The sequence below is a fragment of the Pan troglodytes genome, chromosome 20 (genome assembly GCF_028858775.2).
Source record: "Pan troglodytes isolate AG18354 chromosome 20, NHGRI_mPanTro3-v2.0_pri, whole genome shotgun sequence".
NCBI lineage: Eukaryota > Metazoa > Chordata > Mammalia > Primates > Hominidae > Pan > Pan troglodytes.
Window position 1 is genome coordinate 42,215,389 of NC_072418.2, and position 21,787 is coordinate 42,237,175.

General features: G+C 49.3%; 1 protein-coding gene across 4 annotated transcripts in view; it reads left to right on the top strand.

Annotated features, from left to right (window-relative positions):
• Nucleotides 1-985: 985 nt before the first annotated feature.
• Nucleotides 986-21,787, top strand: part of ACP7 (acid phosphatase 7, tartrate resistant (putative)) — a 30,894-nt gene continuing 10,092 nt past the window's right edge. For 2 of the 4 annotated variants that reach the window (XM_054673429.2, XM_009435564.4), the window contains exons 1-11: nucleotides 986-1,070; nucleotides 2,204-2,505; nucleotides 15,504-15,704; nucleotides 15,994-16,176; nucleotides 17,280-17,403; nucleotides 17,633-17,695; nucleotides 17,792-17,906; nucleotides 18,003-18,110; nucleotides 18,204-18,261; nucleotides 18,342-18,409; nucleotides 18,520-18,591. In XM_054673429.2, coding sequence (XP_054529404.1) covers nucleotides 2,385-2,505; nucleotides 15,504-15,704; nucleotides 15,994-16,176; nucleotides 17,280-17,403; nucleotides 17,633-17,695; nucleotides 17,792-17,906; nucleotides 18,003-18,110; nucleotides 18,204-18,261; nucleotides 18,342-18,409; nucleotides 18,520-18,591 — 1,113 coding nt within the window. In that variant the 5' untranslated portion in view covers nucleotides 986-1,070; nucleotides 2,204-2,384. Of the gene's footprint in view, nucleotides 1,071-1,421; nucleotides 1,513-1,537; nucleotides 1,625-2,203; nucleotides 2,506-15,503; nucleotides 15,705-15,993; nucleotides 16,177-17,279; nucleotides 17,404-17,632; nucleotides 17,696-17,791; nucleotides 17,907-18,002; nucleotides 18,111-18,203; nucleotides 18,262-18,341; nucleotides 18,410-18,519; nucleotides 18,592-21,787 lie in introns of those variants that run through there. The other 2 variants (XM_016935892.4, XM_016935894.3) reach the window with 2 other exon arrangements.

Genomic DNA, 21,787 nt, shown 5'->3' on the forward strand with positions numbered 1-21,787 from the left:
GAACCCAGGAGGCAGAGGTTGTAATGAGCCAAGATCGTGTTACTGTGCTCCAGCCTGGGCAACAGAGTGAAACTCTGTCTCAAAACAAAAACAAAACACACACACACACAAAACCAAAAAACAAACACAAAAACAAAACAACAACAACAAAAAAACCCCCCAACACCTTGTATCACAATAGCACTGGTTTCCTTTGTATTTCTGTGTATTTATATTATGCATGTAACGACATGATCCTGAGAAGGGCTTGACCAGCTTGCCATAGGCATCTTTAGCACAAAAAAGCTTAAGAACCTCCCATTCTGGACTAACTAAGAATAAGGGGAGGTTATAATTGGGGGCCACAGGAGTGGCAGGTACTCAAGTTTGGTTATGAGAGCTACTTTCGTTATATTTTAGGCTGTAATGGAGACTCTGGAAGCGGGAAGAAAAAAAAAAAAACTCAAACAGTGCAAAGGGCTCGTTTTGATTTTCCCACACTCCTAGTGCCAATTTCTGAAATTGGTGTCCACAGTCAGTAGAAGCCTATGTGCTGTGAATTTACAAAGCCAAGTGGTGGCGGGTCATTGTATCTGCAGTCAGGAAGGGGAAACGACTGGAAATCCGGGCCCCCCCAGTTCTTCCCTGCTTCTCTTTTTGTGGCAGCCGCTCCTCACGTTCAAACAGATTGCAAAGGTTTACAGGGGAGAACCCTAACTTGTTCCCTAGACGTCAGTTTCTGGAGTTCATGCATTAATACGATTAAAAAGAACAGCTGATTCTTATCCAGCCCTTACTCTGGGCCGGGCCCTGTTATCGGCATGAAATTTCATGCAACAACTCGTTTACTCCTCACAACAGCCCACGAGGTATATACGAGCATCACCTCCTTTTTACAGGTGAAAAAACCCAAGGTCCAGCGAGGTTGAATAACTCACCTAGGTCGCACAGCTCAGAAAGCCCACTGCAATTCCGGGATTCTGGTTTTGTTTTCAGGTTGCCCCGGGCTTCTGAGGAGGAGTCAGTGGGCTCAGCATGGAAAGGAAGGAAGCCGGAAGGAATTGCGAGGAAGATGCAGCGAGGCTGGAAAGGTTGGGGATCCCCCAGTCCTGCACACCTGGGTACCTGGGGATCGGGCAGGGCCAGGATAGGGGCCGGTGTCCGTGCCCTGGGGCTCCCCAGCTGATGAGTGGGCGCCTGAGGGACGAGCGCAGGCTTACCTGCCTGGGCTCTCACCTGGTGGCCGGCTCAGAGGTGGCGCCGGAGACGTACCATAACCTTCCTGGGTCCCCCTTCCCGCGCCACGCCCTGGGGGGGGTGGGCGGGTGGGTGTGGGGCGCCCAGGCAGGACCGGCCGGACCTGTGGGACCCGGGGCCCTGGCTGTCTAGGGAGGCTGTCACCCCGAGGCGACCGGCTCTTCCGGGGCTGGGACGGCTGTAGGCGGCAAGAGGCCTCGGCACCCGCGAACTCATAAATACCGGGGCGGCGCTGGTGGCGGGAGAGGCGCGTGCGGGCAGCCGGCGCCCCCGAGGGTGAGCCGGGGTCCGGGAGGGCGTCCCCTTTCCCGGATGGTCCCGACCCGGCTCCATCCTGGCAGCTGGAGACGGAGCTGGAGCAGGCGGGAAAGCGCTGGAGAGAAGGGGGGTGGGTACAGATGGGGGAAGGGCAGGGACGCTGGGGATGGGGAGAGAGGATGCGGCCGCTCTGGCCATGATGGGCTCTAAAGGATCTGGGGGTGGTGTGGGAGGATTGGGGTCACTAGGAGCAAAACAGAAGGCTAAGGATGGAGTAGGGAGGGGAGGTCCCGGGGGCAGGCGGGAATGCTTGGAATCTCGGGAGTAGGTAGGAGAACTGGGGTTTCTAACAGCAGGATGGAAAGCTGGGGATGGGGCTGCGGAATGCAACCTCCTACACAGCCTCCACCCCACTCCCAGACCCCCAGCACTGAGAGTGAGCTCTGGTTAGGAGCAAGGCTCTGGAATCAGGCCCTCCTGGGTTCAAATCCTGGCTCCATCCCATCCTAGCTGTGCAGCTGAATCACTCAGCTGCTCAGTTTCCTCATCTGTGATATGGGGATGATAATGCTCACAGCCACCACTTCATAGCAACGTCGTGAGGCTTCCGTGAGTTAATCTATGTCAAGCGGTTGGCACACTGTGAGTGAGGCTCAGACAGCTCTGCTGCTGTTCCTTAGCGATTCTTATTTTTGGTTTCTCTCTCCAGCACCTGGATAACCACCCGTCTTGAAGGAGACCTCCCTGCCCTCCTGCCTCTGTTGTCCCCCAGAGCACTGCCTGATCATCCTCTGTTCCCCATCCTCCCAGCCCTTCCTGCTGTACCTGTGGGGAGCTGATCTCCTCAGTCCCCCTGCTTTTCCCCTGTCTGCCATCACCACCCCACCACCATGCACCCCCTTCCTGGCTACTGGTCCTGTTACTGTCTACTCCTGCTATTCTCCTTGAGAGTCCAGGGGTCCCTGGGGGCTCCCAGCGCTGCCCCAGAGCAAGTCCATCTGTCTTACCCAGGTAAGTGTCCCTGACTCATTTCTATGCCTCTCCCAGAGAGGCCCAGTGGTGCTTTGTTGTTTGAGGGTTCAGGAATCCCACACTGTGAGCCCCTAGGCAGGTGGCTCATTCCTCCTGAGCCTCCGTCATCCACCTCTGTGGAATAGGAAGTACAGGCTGTGGAACACCTGGAAGTGTGGGGAATGATCATGGTGCTCAGCCCACAGAGAGTGCTCCCCTGCTCTCAAAAGGGGACCGCTGCTGTCCTTGTTCATTGCATCTCTGTTGTGTTTCCGGGACCTGGCACGTTTGTTCGTTCATGCACGGTAGGCCTCAGAGCCAGTTGTGGAAGGAACCAGTGGATGAATGATAACAGAGCTGCGTTACCCAGCCCCTTCTCCATCCCTCTTCTCCTCTTCCCCACGAGGCTGACTGCCTCCCGATCTTTGATTAGGATCCTTCCACTGTGGGGGTAAGAGCTTGGACTCTGGACCATTGGCACCCAGACCACGTGGGTTAGAATCCCAGCTTTGCTGTGTACCTGCTGCCTGATCTTGGGCAAGTGGCTTAACCTCTCTGGCCTCAGTCTCCTCATCTGGATAATGGGGTAATATTAGTACAACCTCATGGTGAGGTGTAAATGAGTTGCTACCTGTAAAGGGGCAGAACTGAGGCTGAGTGTGGGGGCTCACACCTGTAGTCTTAGCAGTTTGGGAGGCTGAGGCGGAAGGATCACTTGAGCTCATGAGTTTGGGACCAGCCTAGGAAACATAGTGAGACCTCTGCCTCTTAGGGAAAAAGAAAAAATCTTAGACAGGTGTGGTGGCATGCACCTATAGTCCCAGCTACTTGGGAGACTGAGGTGGGAGGATTGCTTGAGCCCAGGAGTTCAAGGCTGCAGTGAGCCATGATTGGCCACTACACCCCAGCATGGGCAACAGAGAGACACCCTGTCTTTAAAAAAAAAAATGTTGTGGAGGCCAGGCACAGTGGTGCCTGCCTGTAATCTCAGCACTTTGGGACACTGAGGTGGGTGGATCACTTGACCTCAGGGGTTCAAGACCAGCCTGGGTAACATGGGTGAAACCCCGTCTCTACAAAAAAATTAAAAAATTAGCTGGGCATGGTGGCTCACGCCTGGTCTCAGCTGCTTGGGGAGCTGAGGCAAGAGGATCGCTTGAGCCCAGGAGGCAAAAGTTGCAATGAGCCAAGATCATGCCATTACACTCCAACCTGGCTGACAGAATGAGGTCCTGTCTCAAAAAAAAGGGGGGGAGGGGGACAGAATGGAGCTTGGCATGTAGCAGCAATTTCCATACACTTTAAATCTCAGGACTGTTTGTTTTACACTGTTAATCTCAGGACCATTTTACACTGCTAAAATTTATGGAGAACTTCAAAGAGCTTTAGTTTATGTGCATTATAGCTAGCAATATTTACTAAATGAGGTATTAAAACTGAGGCATTTAAAATTTTTTATTGTCATTTAAAATTAACAATAACAAACACCTTCTGTATTAATGTATATGATATTTTTAAGGAACAAACTGTATTTTGCAAAAGAAGAAATTGAGTGAGGAGAGTGGCATTGACTTGCATCTTTTAAAAATCTTTTATTTATTTATTTATTTTTGAGACAGGGTCTCGCTCTGTCAACCAGGCTGGAGTGCAGTGGCACAATCTTGGCTCACTGCAGCCTCCGCCCCACAGGGTTCAAGTGATTCTCCCACCTCAGCCTCCCAAGTAGCTGGGATTACAGGCACCCACCACCCCATACTTGGCTAATTTTTGTATTTTTTATACAGATGGAATTTCACCACGTTGCCCAGGCTGGTCTTGAATTCCTAAGCTCAAGCGATCCTCCAGTCTCGGCCTCCCAAAGTGCTGGGATTACAGACATGAGCCACCGCGCCCCGCCTAAAATCTCTTTAGTATCTGGTTTGGTAACTGACAACTGGATTCTCCTCAGATCTGTTTTCATTTTAGTCTGTTGTGATTTGTTGTTTTGGATTTTGCCTGTGAAGAAAATCTGTTCTTGCACAGACATGTGGTTGAAACAGGGAGAAAAGTTGCTTGTTTTTTGACACAGGGTTTGGCTCTGTCAGGGTTTGGCACTGGAGTGCAGTAGCACAAACATGGCTCACTGCAGCCTCAACTCCGAGACTCAAGCGATCCTCCCACCTCAGTCTCTTGAATAGCTGGGACCACAGGGGCATGACACCATGCCCAGCTAATTTTTTTTTTTTTTTTTTTTTTTTTTTTGAGATGGAGCCTCACTCTGTTGGCCAGGCTGTAGTGCAATGGCATGATCTTGGCTCACTGCAAGCTCCACCTCCTGGTTTCAAGCGATTCTCCTGCTTCAGCCTCCCAAGTATCTGGGATTACAGGCATGCACCACCACACCTGGCTAATTTTTGTATTTTTAGTAGAGACGGGGTTTCACCATGTTGGCCAGGCTGGCCTCGAACTCCTGACCTCAAGTGATCCACCCACCTCTGCCTCCCAAAATGCTGGGATTACAGGCGTGAGCCACTGTGCCTGGCTCTAGTCCTACTCTTTTCTATCTGTGCCAGTTCCTCAGTCATTCCTTATCTTTCCTTGTTTTTCATGTCTTTTACATCTTCAAAGAAGATAGTTTCTTCTTTTTTTTTAGATAGGGTCTCACTCTGTCACCCACGCTGGAATGCAATGGTGCAATCATAGCTTACTGCAGCCTCTAACTTCTGGGCACAAGTGATCCTCCTGACTCAGCCTCCTGAGTAGCTGGGACTACAGACGTGCACTACCATGCCTGGCTAATTCTTTTTATTTTTTGTAGAGACAAGGTCTCACTATGTTGTCCAGGCTGGTCTTAAACTCCTGGGCTCAAGTGATCCTCCCACCTCAGCATCCCAAAGTGCTGGGATGACAGGGGTGAGCCACCATGCCCAGCAGAGAGAGGGTTTCTTAAAGGTTAGTTGCAATGTGGAATCAGAAACCACATGAATGAACTGGCTTGGCATTTGCCAGCCTAGTGACCTTGGACAAAGCGCTTTGCCTGGAGGCCTCTGTAAAAATGGGAAAGGCAGTAAAAACCCATCTCGTAGTGCTGCTGTGACAATCCAGTGAGATCATGGCTGTCCTTTTTCAGCCTACACAGTAACAATGGCAAATACACTCTTATAAGTGCTTTAGACGGATAACTCATTCAACCTGGTATCAACCTTAAGCTGTAGGTACCATTGCTACTCCCATTTGACAAGAGAGACTCACAGCAGGGGAAGAGTCTGACCCCAGTTCACACAGCCTGGGAATCTGAATGCCGGCAGGCTAGCTCAGAAGCCCACGATCTTTGTGGGTTTGTTTGTTTGTTTGTTTGTTTTGAGACAGAGTCTCACTCCGTCGCCCAGGCTGGAGTGCAGTGGTGTGGTCTTGGTTCACTGCAACCTCTGCCTCTCAGGTTCAAGGGATTCTCCTGCCTTAGCCTCCCGAGTAGCTGGGACTACCAGCGCGCATCACCATGCCTGGCTGATTTTTGTATTTGTATTTTTGCATTTTTTTTTTTTTTTTGAGTCGTAGTCTCACTCTGTTGCCCAGGCTAGAGTGTAGTGGTGAGATCTTGGCTCACTGCAACCTCTGCCTCCCAGGTTCAAGCGATTCTCCTGCCTCAGTCTCTCAAGTAGCTTGGACTACAGGTGCATGCCACCACACCCAGCTAATTTTTGTATTTTAGTAGAGACAGTGTTTCACCGTGTTGCCCAGGCTGGTCTTGAACTCCTGACCTCAAGTAATCCACCCACCTCGGCCTCCCAAAGTGCTGGGATTACAGGCATGAGCCACTGCACCCGGCCCCTAATTTTTGTATTTTTCAGTAGAGATGGGGTTTCACCATGTTGGGCAGGCTGATCTTGAACTCCTGACCTCAAGTGATCCACCCGCCTCAGCCTCCCAAACTGCTGGGATTACGGGTGTGAGCCACTGTGCCCGGCCTGTTTTAAAACTTTTAAATTTTGTACTACTTTTAGATTTAGCAGAAACATTCCAAAAATATTACAGAGTTCCTGTCTCCCCTCACTCAGTTTCCCCTGATGTTAACATTTTACGTAACCATGAACAATGATTAAAACTGAGAAATCAAGATTGGTACAATCCTGTTAACTAAACTACAGATCTCATTTGAATTTCACCCATTTTTCTACTAATGTCCATTTCCCCTTCCAGAATCCGATCCAGGATCTCGCATTGCATTTAGCTGTTGTGCCTCCCTAGTCTCCTCCCATCTATTAGTTTCTCAGTCTTCCCTTGTCTTTCATGCTCTTGGTATTGCCGAGTACCGATCAGCTATTTTGTACAGTATCTCTCGTTTGGGATTTGTCTGATACTTTCTCACCACTGGAATTAAGTTATGTATTTTTGGCAAGACTATCATAGATATGATGTTGTGCCCTTCTTGGTGCATGATACGAAGGATCAAGATGTGGCTGTGACTTATTGCTGTGACTTATTGATGTTGACCCTGATTGTTTCATTAAGGAGGTGCCTGCTGGGTTTCTCCACTATAAAGTAATTATTCTTCCCTTTGTAGTTAATAAATATCTTGAGGGAGATGGCTCAAGACAATGCAAATCCCATTTCTCCTCAATGTTTGCTCACCAATTTTAGCATCTTGTTAAAAGATCCTGCTGATAAGTGGATCTTATCGGCAACAATTAGTGTGGTGTTTGCCTAATGGTGATTTTCTAATTTTCTAATTCCCTCCTTCTTTTTTTTTCTTTTTAAATTTTATGACTTTTGTTTTGTTTTGTTTTTGAGACGGAGTCTTGCTCTGTTGCCCAAGCTGGAGTGCAGTGGCACAATCTCGGCTCACTGGAACCTCCACTTCCCAGGTTCAAGCAATTCTCCTGCCTCAGCCTCCTGAGTAGCGGAGATTACAGGCGCACGCTGCCATGCCTGGCCAAGTTTTTGTAATTTAGTAGAGACGGGGTTTCACTGTGTTGCCCAGGCTGGTCTTGAACTCCTGAGCTCAGGCAATCTGCCTGCCTCATCCTCCCAAAGTGCTAGGATTACAGGCGTGAGCCACTGTGCCCGGCCAATAACTTTTAATTAATTAATTAATTAATTTTGAGACAGAGTCTTGCTCTGTCACCCAGGCTGGAGTGCAGTGGCGCAATCTCAGCTCATTGCAACCCCTACCTCCCGGGCTCAAGTGACCCTCATCACTTCTTCCTCTTGAGTAGCTGGGACTACAGGGATGCACCACTATGCCTGGCAATTTTTGTATTTTTGTAGAGACAGAGTTTCACCATGTTGCCCAGGCTGGTCTGGAACTCCTGGGCTCAAGCAATCCACCTGCCTCAGCCTCCCAAACTGTTGGGATTATAGATGTGAACTACTGCGCCCAGCCTCCCCACTTCTATTTTTTTTTTTTTTTTTTTTGGTCTATTGTTCCTACTCAATATAGTAGCTCCTTCCATCTAATTGAAATTTTGTTATAAGAAAGAGCTGTCCCTCCCTGCTCCCTTTATTACTTTATTCAATGATTTATTTACATCATGGACTCATGGATATCCATTTTATTCCATGGGTGAAAAATCTGATGTTATGATTGTCCCAGATTTGGTCTCTCAGAATTCCTTCAGATTGCGTTCTGTGTTCTTACAACAAGCCTCCATCATTTGTGAGCACTTCCTCACTTGATGACATCACAAATGATTCCAGGCTCCTCTTGTGTATTTCCCGTTCCATCCTGGGAAGCACCTATTTCCCACAATAAGTTCTAGTTTCTTTTCTTTTTTTTTTTTTTTTTTTTTTTTGAGATGGAATTTTGCTCTTGTCACCCAGGCTGGAGTACAGTGGCGTGATCTCAGCTCACAGCAACCTCCGCCTCCTGGGTTCAAGCGATTCTCCTGCCTCAGCCTCCCAAGTAGCTGGGACTACAGGCGTGCACCACCAAGCCCAGCTGATTTTTGTATTTTTAGTAGAGATGGGGTTTCACCATGCCGGTCAGGCTGGTCTCGAACTCCTGACGTCATGATCTGCCTGCCTCAGCCTCCCAAAGTGCTGGGATTACAGGCATGAGCCACTGCGCCCAGCCCTCCAGTTCCTTTTTATTGGAGTATTTAGAAACTAAGATCTGGGCACTAGGTGTGCTCATTGCCACTGGGATGTCATTGCTTCTAGTTCCTCTCAACAAACACAGCGAGGCAATACATGCATGTACACGAAGCTGCATATTCACACATCTATGTTTGAATCTGTATAAAAATTAATTACCTGGTTGGCCACGGTGGCTCAGCACTTTGGGAGGCTGAGGTGGGTGGATCACTTGAGGTCAGGAGTTCAAGACCAGCCTGGCCAACATAGTGAAACCCCATCTCTACCAAAACTACAAAAAATTAGCCAGGCGTGGTGGTGTGTGCCTGTAATCCCAGCTACTCAGGAGGCTGGGGCAGGAGAATCACTTGAACCTGGGAGGCGGAGGTTACAGTGAACCAAGATCACACCACTGTCCCTCCAGCCTGGGTAACAGAGCAAGACAACAACTAAAAAAATAAAAAAATTGAATTACCATGAGATCATACTGATATCCCTGATTTCAGCCCAGCACCATGGGTTTATTTTAGCCTTATCTTTCCTTATTTGTAACTTCTTTCTCTAACACTCAGAAACTTCACTCTTACTGTCTACAATATATTTATTTGTTCAATCCTAGTGTATACATAAAGCATGCGGTGGCTCACACCTGTAATCTCAGCACTTTGGGAGGCAGAGGCAGGTGGATCACCTGAGGTCAGGAGTTCAAGACCAGCTTGGCCAACATGGTAAAACCCGGTCTCTACTAAAAATACAAAAAATTAGCCACGTGTGTTGGCAGATGCCTGTAATCCCAGCTACTTTGGAGGCTGAGGCAGAAGAATCGCTTCAACCCGGGAGGCAGAGGTTGCAGTGAGCCGAAATCGTGCTATTGCACTCCAGCCTTGGCAACAAGTGCGAAACTCTGTGTGTGTGTGTGTGTGTGTGTGTGTGTATATATATGGCAGTTGCAGAATCATTTACAGGTGTGCCTGTGAGAAGCACACGATGCCAAGGTGACAGCCTTTATGCACAGTCCTTTTTGTCTTTTGTCTTATAGTAATACCCAGTTAGGACACTGTTTCTTGCAGTTATTATTCTTCCTCACCCCCTTCCATGTGGTTATGTTATGCTTTTTTTAAATCTGGTTAGGTCCACTTTATTAGTGTTTCTATTCCATATTGGGTTTCCCCCACACCCTGATAGTTTTAATTATTTATTTTGTGGGTGTGTGAGGGAAATGTGAAACATGACTATAGTTCCAGGAGTCAAAATTATACGAAAAGCCTGACTCAGACAAGTGTCTCTGTTTCTTCATCCCTACTACTCTTTCCCATTCCTCTTTTTTTTTTTTTTTTTTTTTTTTTGAGATGGAGTCTTGCTCTGTCACCCAGGCTGGAGTGCTGTGGTGTGATCTCGGCTCACTGCAACCTTCGCCTCCCAGATTCAAGCGATTCTCCTGTCTCAGCCTCCTGAGTAGCTGGGACTACAGGTGTGTGCCACTACACCCAGCTAATTTTTGTAGTTTTGGTAGAGATGGGGTTTCACTATGTTGGCCAGGTTGGTCTTGAACTTCTGACCTCAGGTGATCCACCTGCCTTGGCCTCCCAAAGTGCTGGGATTACAGGCGTGAGCCACCGCGCCTGGCCCCCGTTTCTTTCTTTTCTTTCTTTCTTTCCTTCTTTTCTTCTTTCTTTTCTTCTTTTTCTTTCTTTCTTTCCTTCTTCCCTCACTTCTTTCTTTCTTTCTTTCTCTCCCTCTCTCTCTTTCTTTCTTTCTCTTTCTTTTTTTTGAGACGGGGTCTTGCTCTGTCACCCAGGCTGGAGTGCAGTGAGTGGCACAATCTCAGCTCACTGCAACCTCCGCCTCCTGGGTTCCAGTGATTCTCCTGCCTCAGCCTCCTGAGTAGCTGGATTACAGGCACGCGCCACCCTGCCCAGCTAATTTTTATAGTTTTAGTAGAGACCGGGTTTTGCCGTATGGGCCAGGCTGGTCTCGAACTCCTGACCTCAAGTGACCCAACTGCCTGAGCCTCCCAAAGTGCTGGGATTGCAGGCATGAGCCATCGCGCCCAGCTAATTTTTGCATTTTTAGTAGAGATGGGGTTTCACCATGTTGGCCAGGCTGGTCTCAAACTCCTGGCCTCAAAGTGATCTACCCACCTCGGCCTCCCAAAGTGCTGGGATTACAGGCATGAGCCACCATGTCTGGCCTCCTCTTTTCTTCTACCTCATTTTCCACTCATCCCCTGTAGTAATTCATCTCTTTAGTACCTGGTGTACCCTTTCTTTATTTCTTTTGTACAAATGAACAGAGACACCTGCATATTTTCTATACCCCCTTACATTAAGGGCAGCTAACTATACTCTTATGCACTTTGCTTTTTTTGGTTTAACAATATGTCCTGGAAACATTTCATAGCAGTTCTTGGAACTTGTCCTCATTCTTTTTTACACCATTGTGTGGATGTTATTGAGTCACTTTCCTAAATATGGGCATTTAGGTTGTTTCCCGTATTTTGCAATTACAAAGAGTACTGCCATAAATAACCCTGAGCACATGCATTTTTGTATGGCTGGAGGAAGAACTCTTAACATTACACTACACCACATGGTATTTTTAAAACCTTGACTTGGGTGCTAACGTTTAAGAATTTGAAGCTATCACTTCAAAATCTGGATTTTCGTATCTATCTATATACGCTCCTGGGATATAAAAACCACTGTGTAAAGATATGTTGCAGGCTGGGCGTGGTGGCTCACCCAAAGTGCTGATCCCAGCACTTTGGGAGGCCGAGGTGGGCGGATCATGAGGTCAGGAGTTCGAGGCTAGCCTGGCCAACACGGTGAAACCCTGTCTCTACTAAAAATACAAAAATTAGCCGGGCATGGTGGCACGCACCTGTAATCCCAGCTACTCAGGAGGCTGAGGCAGGAGAATCACTTCAACCCAGGAGGTGGAGGTTGCAGTGAGCCAAGATTGCATCACTACACTCCAGCTTGGGCGACAGAGGGAGACTTAGTCTCAAAAAAAAAAAAAAAAAGATGTGTTCTAGAAGTCAATAGAAAAGCCGGGCACATGTTCACGCCTGTAATCCCAGCACTTTGGGAGACCGAGGAGGGAGGGTTGCTCAAGTCCAGGAGTTCAAGACCAGCCTGGGCAACATGGCAAGATCCCATCTCTATGAAAAAAAAATTAAAAATCAACTGGGCATGCTGGTTCATGCCTGTGGTCCAAGCTACTCAGGAGGCTGAGGCGGGAGGATCACTTGAACCCAGGAGGCAGGGTATATTAGTTTTGATGCTGTTGATAAAGACATACCTGAGACTGAGAAGAAAAACAGGTTTAATTGGACTTACAGTTCCACATGGCTGGGGAGGCCTGAGAATCATGACAGGAGGTGAAAGGCACTTCTTACATGGTGGTGGCAAGAGAAAATGAGGAAGAAGCAGAAGCAGAAATCCTTGATAAAACCCTCAGATCTCATGAGACTTATTCACTACCACAAGAACTGCCCCCATGATTCAAATGATCTCCCTCCACGTACCTCTCACAACATGTGGGAATTATGGGTGTACAATTCAAGATGAGATTTGGGTGGGGACACAGAGCCAAACCATATCATTTTGCCTCTGGCCCCTCCAAATCTCATGTCCTCACATTTCAAAACCAATCATGCCTTCCCAACAGTCTCCCAAGGTCTTAACTCATTTCAGCATTAACCCAAAAGTCCACAGTCCAAAGTCTCATCTGAGGCAAGTCAAGACCCTTCCACCTATGAGCCTGTAAAATCAAAAGCAAGCTAGTTACTTCCTAGATACAATGGGGGTACAGGTATTGGGTAAATACAGCCATTCCAAATGGGAGAAATTGGCTAAAACAAAGGCGTTACAGGGCCCATGCAAGTCCAAAATCCAGCAGGGCAGTCAAATTTTAAAGCTCCAAAATGATTTCCTTTGACTTCAGGCCTCACATGCAGGTCTCACTGATGCAAGAGGTGGGTTCCCATGGTCGTGGGCAGCTCTGCCCCTGTGGCTTTGCAGGGTATAGCCTCCCTCCTGGCTGCTTTCACAGGCTGGCATTGAGTGTCTGCAGCTTTTCCAGGAACACAGTGCAAGCTGTTGGTGGATCTACAATTCTGGAGTCTGGAGGACAGTGGCCCTCTTTTCACAGCTCCACTAGGTGGTACCCCACTAGGGACCCTGTGTGGGGGCTCCAGCCCCACATTTCCCTTCTGCACTGCCCTAGCAGAGGTTCTCCATGAGAGCCCCACCCCTACTTCTGCCTGGGCATTCAGGCATTTCCATACATCTTCTGAAATCTAGGCAGAGGTTCCCAAACCCCAATTCTTGACTTCTGCGCACCTGCAGGCTCAAAACCATGTGGAAGCTGCCAAGGCTTGGGGATTGCACCCTCTGAAGCCACGGCCCAAGCTCTATGTTGTCCCCTTACAGCCACAGCTGGAGCAGCTAGAATGCAAGACACCAAGTCCCTAGACTGCACACAGCACAGGGACCCTGGGCCCTGCCCATGAAACCATTTTTTCCTCCTAGACCTCTGGGTCTGAGATGGGAGGGGCTGCCGCAAAGGTCTCTGACATGCCCTGGAGATATTTTCCCCATTGTCTTGGGGATGAACGTTCATCTCCTCATTACTTATGCAAATATCTGCAGCCAGTTTGAATTTCTCCTCAGAAAATGGGATTTTATTTTCTATCCCATCATCAGGCTGCAAATTTTCTGAACTTTTATGCTCTGCTTCCCTTTTAAAACTGAATGCCTTTAACAGGACATCTTGAATGCTTTGCTGCTTAGAAATTTCTTCCACCAGATACCCTAAATCATCTCTCTCAAGTTCAAAGTTCCAATAATCTCCAGGGCAGGGGCAAAATCCACCAGTCTCTTTGCTAAAAGATAACAAGAGTCACCTTTGCTCCAGTTCCCAACAAGTTCCTCATCTCCACCTGAGAGCACCTCTGCCTGGATTTCATTGTCCATATCATTATCAGTATTTTTGTCAAAGCCATTCAACAAGTCTCTAGGAAGTTCCAAATTTTCCCACATTTTCCTGTCTTCTTCTGAGCCCTCTAAACTGTTCCGACCTCTGTCTGTTACCCAGTTCCAAAGCTGCTTCCACATTTTCAGGTATCTTTTCAGCAACACCCCACTCTACTGGTACCAGCTTACTATATTAGTCCATTTTCATGCTGCTGATAAAGACATACCCAAGACTGGGAAGAAAAAGAGGTTTAATTGGACTTACAGTTCCATATGGCTGGGGAGGCCTCAGAATCATGGCAGAAGGTGAAAGCCATTTCTTTTTTCTTTCTTTCTTTCTTTTTTTGAGACAGACAGAGTCTTGCTCTGTTGCCAGGCTGGAATGCAGTGACGTGCTCTTGGCTCACGGCAACCTCCATCTCCCGGGTTCAAGCGATTCTCCTGCCTCAGCCTTCCAAGTAGCTGGGACTACAGGCACATGCCACCACGCCCAGCTAATTTTTGTATTTTTAGTAGAGATGGGGTTTCACCATGTTGGCCAGGATGGTCTCGATCTCCTGACCTCGTGATCTGCCCACCTTGGCCTCCCAAAGTGCTGGGTTTACAGGCGTGAGCCAATACACCTGGCTAGTGAAAAGCATTTCTGACATGGCAGTGGCAAGACAAAATGAGAAAGAAGCAAAAGTGGAAACCCCTGATAAACTCATCAGTTCTCGTGAGACTTATTCACTACCATGAGAACAGTATGGGGGAAACCACCACCTTGATTCAGTCTCCCACTGGTCCCTCCCACAACACGTGGGGATTATGGGAGTACAATTCAAGATGAGATTTGGGCGGGGACACAGAGCCAAACCATCTCACTGAGGTTGCAGTGAACCAAGAATGCGCCATTGCACTCCAGCCTAGGCAACAGGGCAAGACTCCTCAAAAAAAAAAAAAAAAAATTAGCTGGGCATGGTGACATGTGCCTGTGGTCCCAGCTACTTGGGAGGCTGAGGCAGGAGGATCGCTTGAGCCCAGGAGGCCAAGGCTGCAGTGAGCTAAGATGGCGCCACTGCACCTCCAGCCTGGGCAATAGAGCGAGACCCTATCTCTAAGAAAAAAAAAAAAAGTCAATAGCTTTGCTGGTACTGGGCCTGTTTCCTGCTTGCTTTGTGGCTATTGCCAGATCTGAGTGATGGCTGCCCCTTTGAGATAGGGCAGGGTCTACAGTCTTGGCCTCCAGACACCCAAGCTGGCAACCCTTAAATGATATCATGTGTGTACAATAGTTGGCACAAGACCTGCACACAGTAAATAATGATATTAATAATAATACTCATTCCCCCATATAACCCTAAGTGTACTAGGTACTGTTTCACGTGCTTTATTTATATTTATTCATCTAAGCCTCATAACAACCATATAGGGCAGAGACTATTATTTTTCGGTTTTACAGACAGGAAAACTGAGACTCAGAGAGGTGAAGTGATGTGCCCCAGGAAAGCTCAGCTTAGAAATGGCAGAGCTGGCTCATGCCTGTAATCCCAGAACTTTGGGAGGCCAAGGTGGATGGATCACCTGAGGTCAGGAGTTCAAGACCAGCCTGGCCAACATGGCAAAACTACATCTCTACTAAAAATGCAAAAATTAGCCAGGCATGGTGGCACATGCTTGTAATCCCAGCTACTCGGGAGGCTGAGGCAGGAGAATCGCTTGAACCTGGGAGGCGGCAGAGGTTGCAGTAAGCTGAGATTGCACCACTGTACTCCAGTCTGGGCGGCAGAGTGAGACCCTGACTCAAAAAAAAAAAAAAGAAAAGAAAAGAAAAGAAATGGCAGAGCTGGGATTGAACTTGGGCAGTTCCGGAACCTGTGTCCTTAACCACTAACTATTCAACAGTGGTCAACGCCCCTCACTTTTTCTGCACATCCCTCCCACCCTGCCCAGGCTTCACTCCCGGTCTACCCTCTGTCCCTTTCTCCCCAGGTGAGCCAGGCTCCATGACTGTAACTTGGACCACATGGGTCCCAACCCGCTCTGAAGTGCAATTCGGGTTGCAGCCGTCGGGGCCCCTACCCCTTCGCGCCCAGGGCACCTTCGTCCCCTTTGTGGACGGGGGCATTCTCCGGCGGAAGCTCTACATACACCGAGTCACGCTTCGCAAGCTGCTGCCGGGGGTTCAGTATGGTGAGAGGGGCCCCAGGCTGAGCTGTTGAGGAGGAATGGGAAGAGGAGTGGGATGCAGACTAGAAGCTACCACTGGCCGGTGGCTCAGGCTGGGCTGGTAACTCCTCTGCCTATCTGCAAGCCTGTTGTATGAGACCCAGGATGAAAACGGAAGGTGCCAGGGAAGGCAGACCGAAGTGGCATGGGCCAGCCCCCACCAGTCCCCCCATCTCCTCCCCTCCACCAGTCGGGGAAGGATGGGGTTGGAGGGGCGCCCCAGCTGACTGCGACCTTTTCCTTTCCCATTCAGTTTATCGCTGTGGCAGTGCGCAGGGCTGGAGCCGTCGGTTCCGCTTCAGGGCCCTCAAGAATGGGGCCCACTGGAGTCCCCGTCTGGCTGTGTTTGGGGACCTGGGGGCTGACAACCCGAAGGCCCTCCCGCGGCTGCGCAGGGACACCCAGCAGGGCATGTATGACGCCGTTCTCCATGTGGGTGAGGCATCCGCAGGGGCGCGCAGGGACGGTGGGGGGCTCGCGCAGGGACGGTGTGGGGCGCGCGCAGGGACGGTGGGGGGCGCGCGCAGGGATGGTGGGGGGCACGCGGGTCGGGGGCGGTGCTAGGACCGTGGAGGGGACAGGGCTGGGGCCAGTGTGTCTCTGAAGGGACAGGGGATGAGACTGGCTACGGAGACGGTGTCTGTGGCCAACCAGCCTGCCTAGGTTAAAATCCCAACTCTGGCGCTCTTGCCAGGAGCAGGGGTTTTCCCCCGTATATTTTGATTAGAGAGAAAGCTGGTTCCGAGTTCGCAGGACTGTTGTGATGACTACGTGAGTTCGCTTTGCCTCGCAGGGTGCAGGTGCACTTCGCTGTCCTTGTGCTGGTTATTATTATTATTGCTGCTGTTGTTATTTAAGAGGGGGAAGGGAATTAGATGGGTAATGGGGATTGGGAATTGTGTGCTTCAAAGTGCAGACTCTGGAATCAGGCTCCCTAGGTTTTATTTCTACATCTTCACTAGCCAGCTGTGTGACCTGGGTCCTCAGTTTCCCCATCTGAAATGGGAATAATAATAATACTCATCTTGGGCCAGGCGCAGTGGCTCATGCCTGTAATTCCAGCACTTTGTGAGGCCAAGGTGGGTGGATCACTTGAGGTCAGGAGTTCGAGACCAGCCCGGCCAACATGGTGAAACTCCATCTCTACTAAAACTACAAAAATTAGCCAGGTGTGGTGGCAAGTGTCTGTAATCCCAGCTACTTGGGAGGCTGAGGCAGGAGAATCGCTTGAACCCAAGAGGCAGAGGTTGCAGTGAGCCAAGATGGCACCACTGCAGTCCAGCCTGGGCAGCAGAGGGAGACTCTGTCTCAAAAAAAAAAAAAAAAAAGTGCCCATCTTGGCCCGGCACAGTGGCTCACACCTGTTATTCCAGCACTTTGGGAAGCTGGTTTTGAATTCCTGGGCTCAAGTGATACTCTTGCCTTGGCCTCCCAAAGCGCTGGGATTAACAGGTGTGAGTCACCATACCTGGCTCTCTCAATTCCAATGAAAGCAGAGCTGGGCCTGGGTCCTCACCCTCCTTCCGCCCCCTCCCCCAGGAGACTTTGCCTACAACCTGGATCAGGACAACGCCCGTGTTGGGGATAGGTTCATGCGGCTCATTGAACCCGTGGCTGCCAGCCTGCCGTACATGACATGCCCTGGGAATCATGAAGAACGCTAGTGAGGACTGAGGGTGGTGGCGGTGGGCGAGGGCTGGATCAATGGAAATGGTCTCGTTCTTCTTAGTGTCTCCCTTGAGTCTCTCATGCTGCAACATTTCAATTGTGGTAGCAAGAGGAGATGGGGGTGGGCTGGAAGCTGGGCTCAGGGCCTGACAGTGGCGGCGTATAGGAGTAGGGCTATGAAATTCAGTCCTTCACCTCCATCCCTTGTACTTCCTTTATTCCAGCAACTTCTCTAACTACAAGGCTCGCTTCAGCATGCCGGGGGATAATGAGGGCCTGTGGTACAGGTAATGTGGGGGTGCTGGGGGACTGGCCCTCTCCCCTGAAGGATGGGAGATGCAGGGGAGCCCTGGTCCCTGACCCCTGCCCTTTGACTCCTCCAGCTGGGATCTGGGTCCCGCCCACATCATCTCCTTCTCCACCGAGGTCTATTTCTTTCTCCATTATGGCCGCCACTTGGTACAGAGGCAGTTTCGCTGGCTGGAGAGCGACCTCCAGGTAACCTGGGTGGAGGTCCCCCGTAGTCCCCCGGCCAGCCCCACCTCCCCCTCCACCCCCGACTCCTAGCCCCTCACCCTGGGCCCTTCTCCCCAGAAAGCCAATAAGAACCGGGCAGCCCGGCCGTGGATCATCACTATGGGGCACCGGCCCATGTACTGCTCCAACGCAGATCTGGACGACTGCACACGACATGAAAGCAAGGTGAGGTCCCTCCCTGGGAGACAGTGGGGACATGCTGAAAGCCAGGTGGGCGTCAGTCTGCGTCACCCTCACCCGCTCATTCACCCTGCCCAGGTCCGCAAAGGCCTCCAAGGCAAGCTGTACGGGTTGGAGGATCTTTTCTACAAATATGGTGAGCGACCCTCAGGACCCATGCCCCACACCCCACCTCTCCCCAATTCAGAGGTCTGATCCCCGCTTGCTCTATCTCAGGAGTGGATCTGCAGCTGTGGGCTCATGAGCACTCGTATGAACGACTGTGGCCAATTTACAACTACCAGGTGAGGCACGTGAAGGGCTGAGTGCCCACACAGCTGGGGTCAGGGTGGTCAGAAGGCCCAGGCATGGCCTCGTGTGACTGCCTGCCACCCAACGTTGTTCCCTTCCCCAGGTATTTAACGGCAGCCGAGAGATGCCCTACACCAACCCGCGAGGGCCTGTCCACATCATCACAGGATCTGCTGTGAGCAGGGGGAAGGGTGGCTTTGCCTTCTCTCTCTATTCCTATCTATGGAGGGCTAACTTTGTTCCAGACTGAGTGCTGGGTGCTTTATATAGTGGATATCACTTAACCCTCAGCCCTAAGGTCGGGAACTCCTAGCAGTATGTTCATTGGACGGATGTAGGAACAGAGGCACAGACAGGAAAATACTTGCTCAAAGTCACAGGTCAAATAAGTGGCAGAGGTTGGGAGCTCCCCCACCATAAAGTTACTCTAGTTCCCTTTTTAATTAATAACTACCACGGAGGTCCAGGCACAATGACTCATGCCTGTCATCCTAGCACTTTGGGAGGCCGAGTCTGGAGGATCACTTGAGGCCAGGAGTTGGAGACCAGCCTGGCAAATACAGCAAAACCTTGTCTATAAAAAAAAAAAAAAAAATTAAAAAAGAAATTAGCTGGGCGAGGTGGTGCTTTCTTGTAATTTTAGCTATTCAAAAAGATGAGTCAGGAGGATTGCTTGAGTGTAGGAGGTCAAGGCTGTAGTGAGCTGAGATCTCACCATTGCACTCCAGCCTGGGCAACAAAATGAGACCCTTTCTCACACACACACACACACACACACACACACACACACACACACACACACAAAAGATACTGGGTGGCTAGGTGCCGTGGCTCATTCCTGTAATCCCAGTACTTTGGGAGGTTGAGGCAGGAGGATTGCTTGATCCTAGGAGTTTGAGGCTACAATGAGTTATGATCGCACCAATGCACTCTAGCCTGGGTGACAAAGCAAGATCCCATCTCTAAACAACAACAAAAAAACTATCTTGGGGGAGATCCTGTTAGACCATGCGAATGTCATGTTTCTTTTTTTTTTTTCGAGACGGAGTCTTGCTCTGTTGCCCAGGCTGGAGTTCAGTGGCATGATCTCAGCTCACTGTAACCTCCGCCTCCTGGTTCAAGAGATTTCCGGCTAATTTTTGTACTTTTGGTAGAGATGGGATTTCACCACGTTGGCCAGGCTGGTCTCAAACTCCTCACCTCAAGTGATCTGCCTGCCTCGGCCTCCCAAAGTGCTGGGATTACAGGTTTGCCTGGCCCAAATGTCCTGTTTCTCCTCAAACTTTCACCCTCTTATTTTCGAACCCATTAGTGGATGCTGCCTGTTAACAGTTATTACTAAGCTGTTCCAATGAGGACTTTTCTTTCTTTCTTTCTTTCTTTCTTTCTTTCTTTCTTTCTTTCTTTCTTTCTTTCTCTCTCTCTCTCTCTTTCTTTCTTTCTTTTCTTCCTCCCTCCCTTCCTTCCTTCCTTCTTTCTTTCTTTTTTTTTGAGACGGAGTTTCACTCTTGTCACCCAGGCTGGAGTGCAGTGGCACGATCTCGGCTCACTGCAACCTCCACATCCCGGGATCAAGCAATTGTCTTGCCTCAGCCTCTCAAGTAGCTGGGATTACAGGTGCCAGCCATGCCCGGTTAAGTTTTATATTTTTAGTAGAGATGAGGTTTCACCACGCTGTCGAGGCTGGTCTCGAACTCCGGGCCTCGGGTGATCAGCCCACCTCGGCCTCCCAAAGTGCTGGGATTACAGACAAGAGCCACTGCGCCCGGCCTTACAGTGCCGTTCTAATGGGGATTTTCTGTCGCCCTCACTCTTCCAAGATTTATGAATTGAGATCCTCTTGCAAGGCTGACTTGTGTCTTCTGCCACATTTGTTCAGTTGGTTAATTGTTTATTTATGTCCGTGTGAACTCATGGGTAATTTATTTTACTTTGCGGGTTATTATCCAACATGACTGTTATTTATCTGGATGTTTAAGTTGTGCCAGCTTTGGCCATCAGTGGGCTCCTGTCTCCTTTCCACTCATCCCCTCCTTATTCTCTGGCACTTCAAAACATTCCAGGATCATCATGTGTTTTTTTTTTTTTTTTTTTTTTTTTTGCTCAGCCTTAGAATCTACCCCTTCTCCATGGAGCGAGGCTTAGTTTTTTAATTTTTTAATTTAATTTTAAAAATTTTGGCCACATGCAGTGGCTCATGCCTATAATCCCAACACTTTGGGAGGCTGAGGCAGGCAGGTCACTTGAGGTCAGGAGTTTCAGACCAGTCTGGGCAACATGGTGAAACCCCATCGCTATCAAAAAATACAAAATTTAGCCATGCATGGTGGTGCACACCTGTAGTCCCAGCTACTTGGGAGGCCAAAATGGGAGGATCATTTGAGCCCAAGAAGTCAAAGCTGCAATGAGCTGAGACTGTGCTACTGCACTCTAACCTGGGGACAGAGCGAGACCCCATCTCAAAAACAAAAATGTTTTTAATAGAGACAGTCTCACTATGTTGCCCAGGCTGGTCTCGAATTCCTGGGCTTAAGTGATCCCCCAGCTCGGCCTTCCAAAGCTGCTTCTTACAAATGATTAAGAGCAAAGCGAGGCTGTGTGCGGTGGCTCATGCCTGTAATGCCAGCACTTTGGGAGGCTGAGGTGGGTGGATCGCTTGAGTCTAGGAGTTCGAGACCAGCCTGCGCAACATGACAAAACCCTGTTTCTGGTAAAATAATAATTATAATTATATATATATGTATACATATATATAAAAGTAAGAATCACTTGTAATAAAAATTCAAACAGTTACAGAGGGCAGGAGGTGAACAGAAGCCACTCACACCACACATTGCCCCACTCTCGGTTGTTGACTCTTTTTAGGCATTTTACAATGTTCTCTGCATATACAAAGGAGTAATTGTTTAGATAGAGACATGTTACTGTATTGCTTACTTAAAAAAAAAAACACTTAGGTCGTGGGTCATGCCCTAGTGGTTCTCAAACTTGGTGCACATCAGAATTACCTATGGAGCTTTCAAAAGTCCAGTGCTTGGGCCTGACCCCGGACAAAATACCAGAATCCCTGGCATTGATCTCCCAGAGTAGCTGCCACACGGAGCACGAAATAGAATGCTGTCAGCACCAGATGGCTTCTCACGGCCCTTGGCAGCCAGGCTCTGCCCATGGGTGATTGCTATTCTGATTTTATCAGCACAAATTGGTTTTTTTCTTTAATTAAGAAATTTGAGGCCGGGCGCGGTGGCTTACGCCTGTAATCCCAACACTTTGGGAAGCTGAGGTGGGCAGATCACCCAAGGTTAGGAGTTTGAGACCAGCCTGCCCAACATGGCAAAACCCCGTCTCTACTTAAAACACAAAAAATTAGC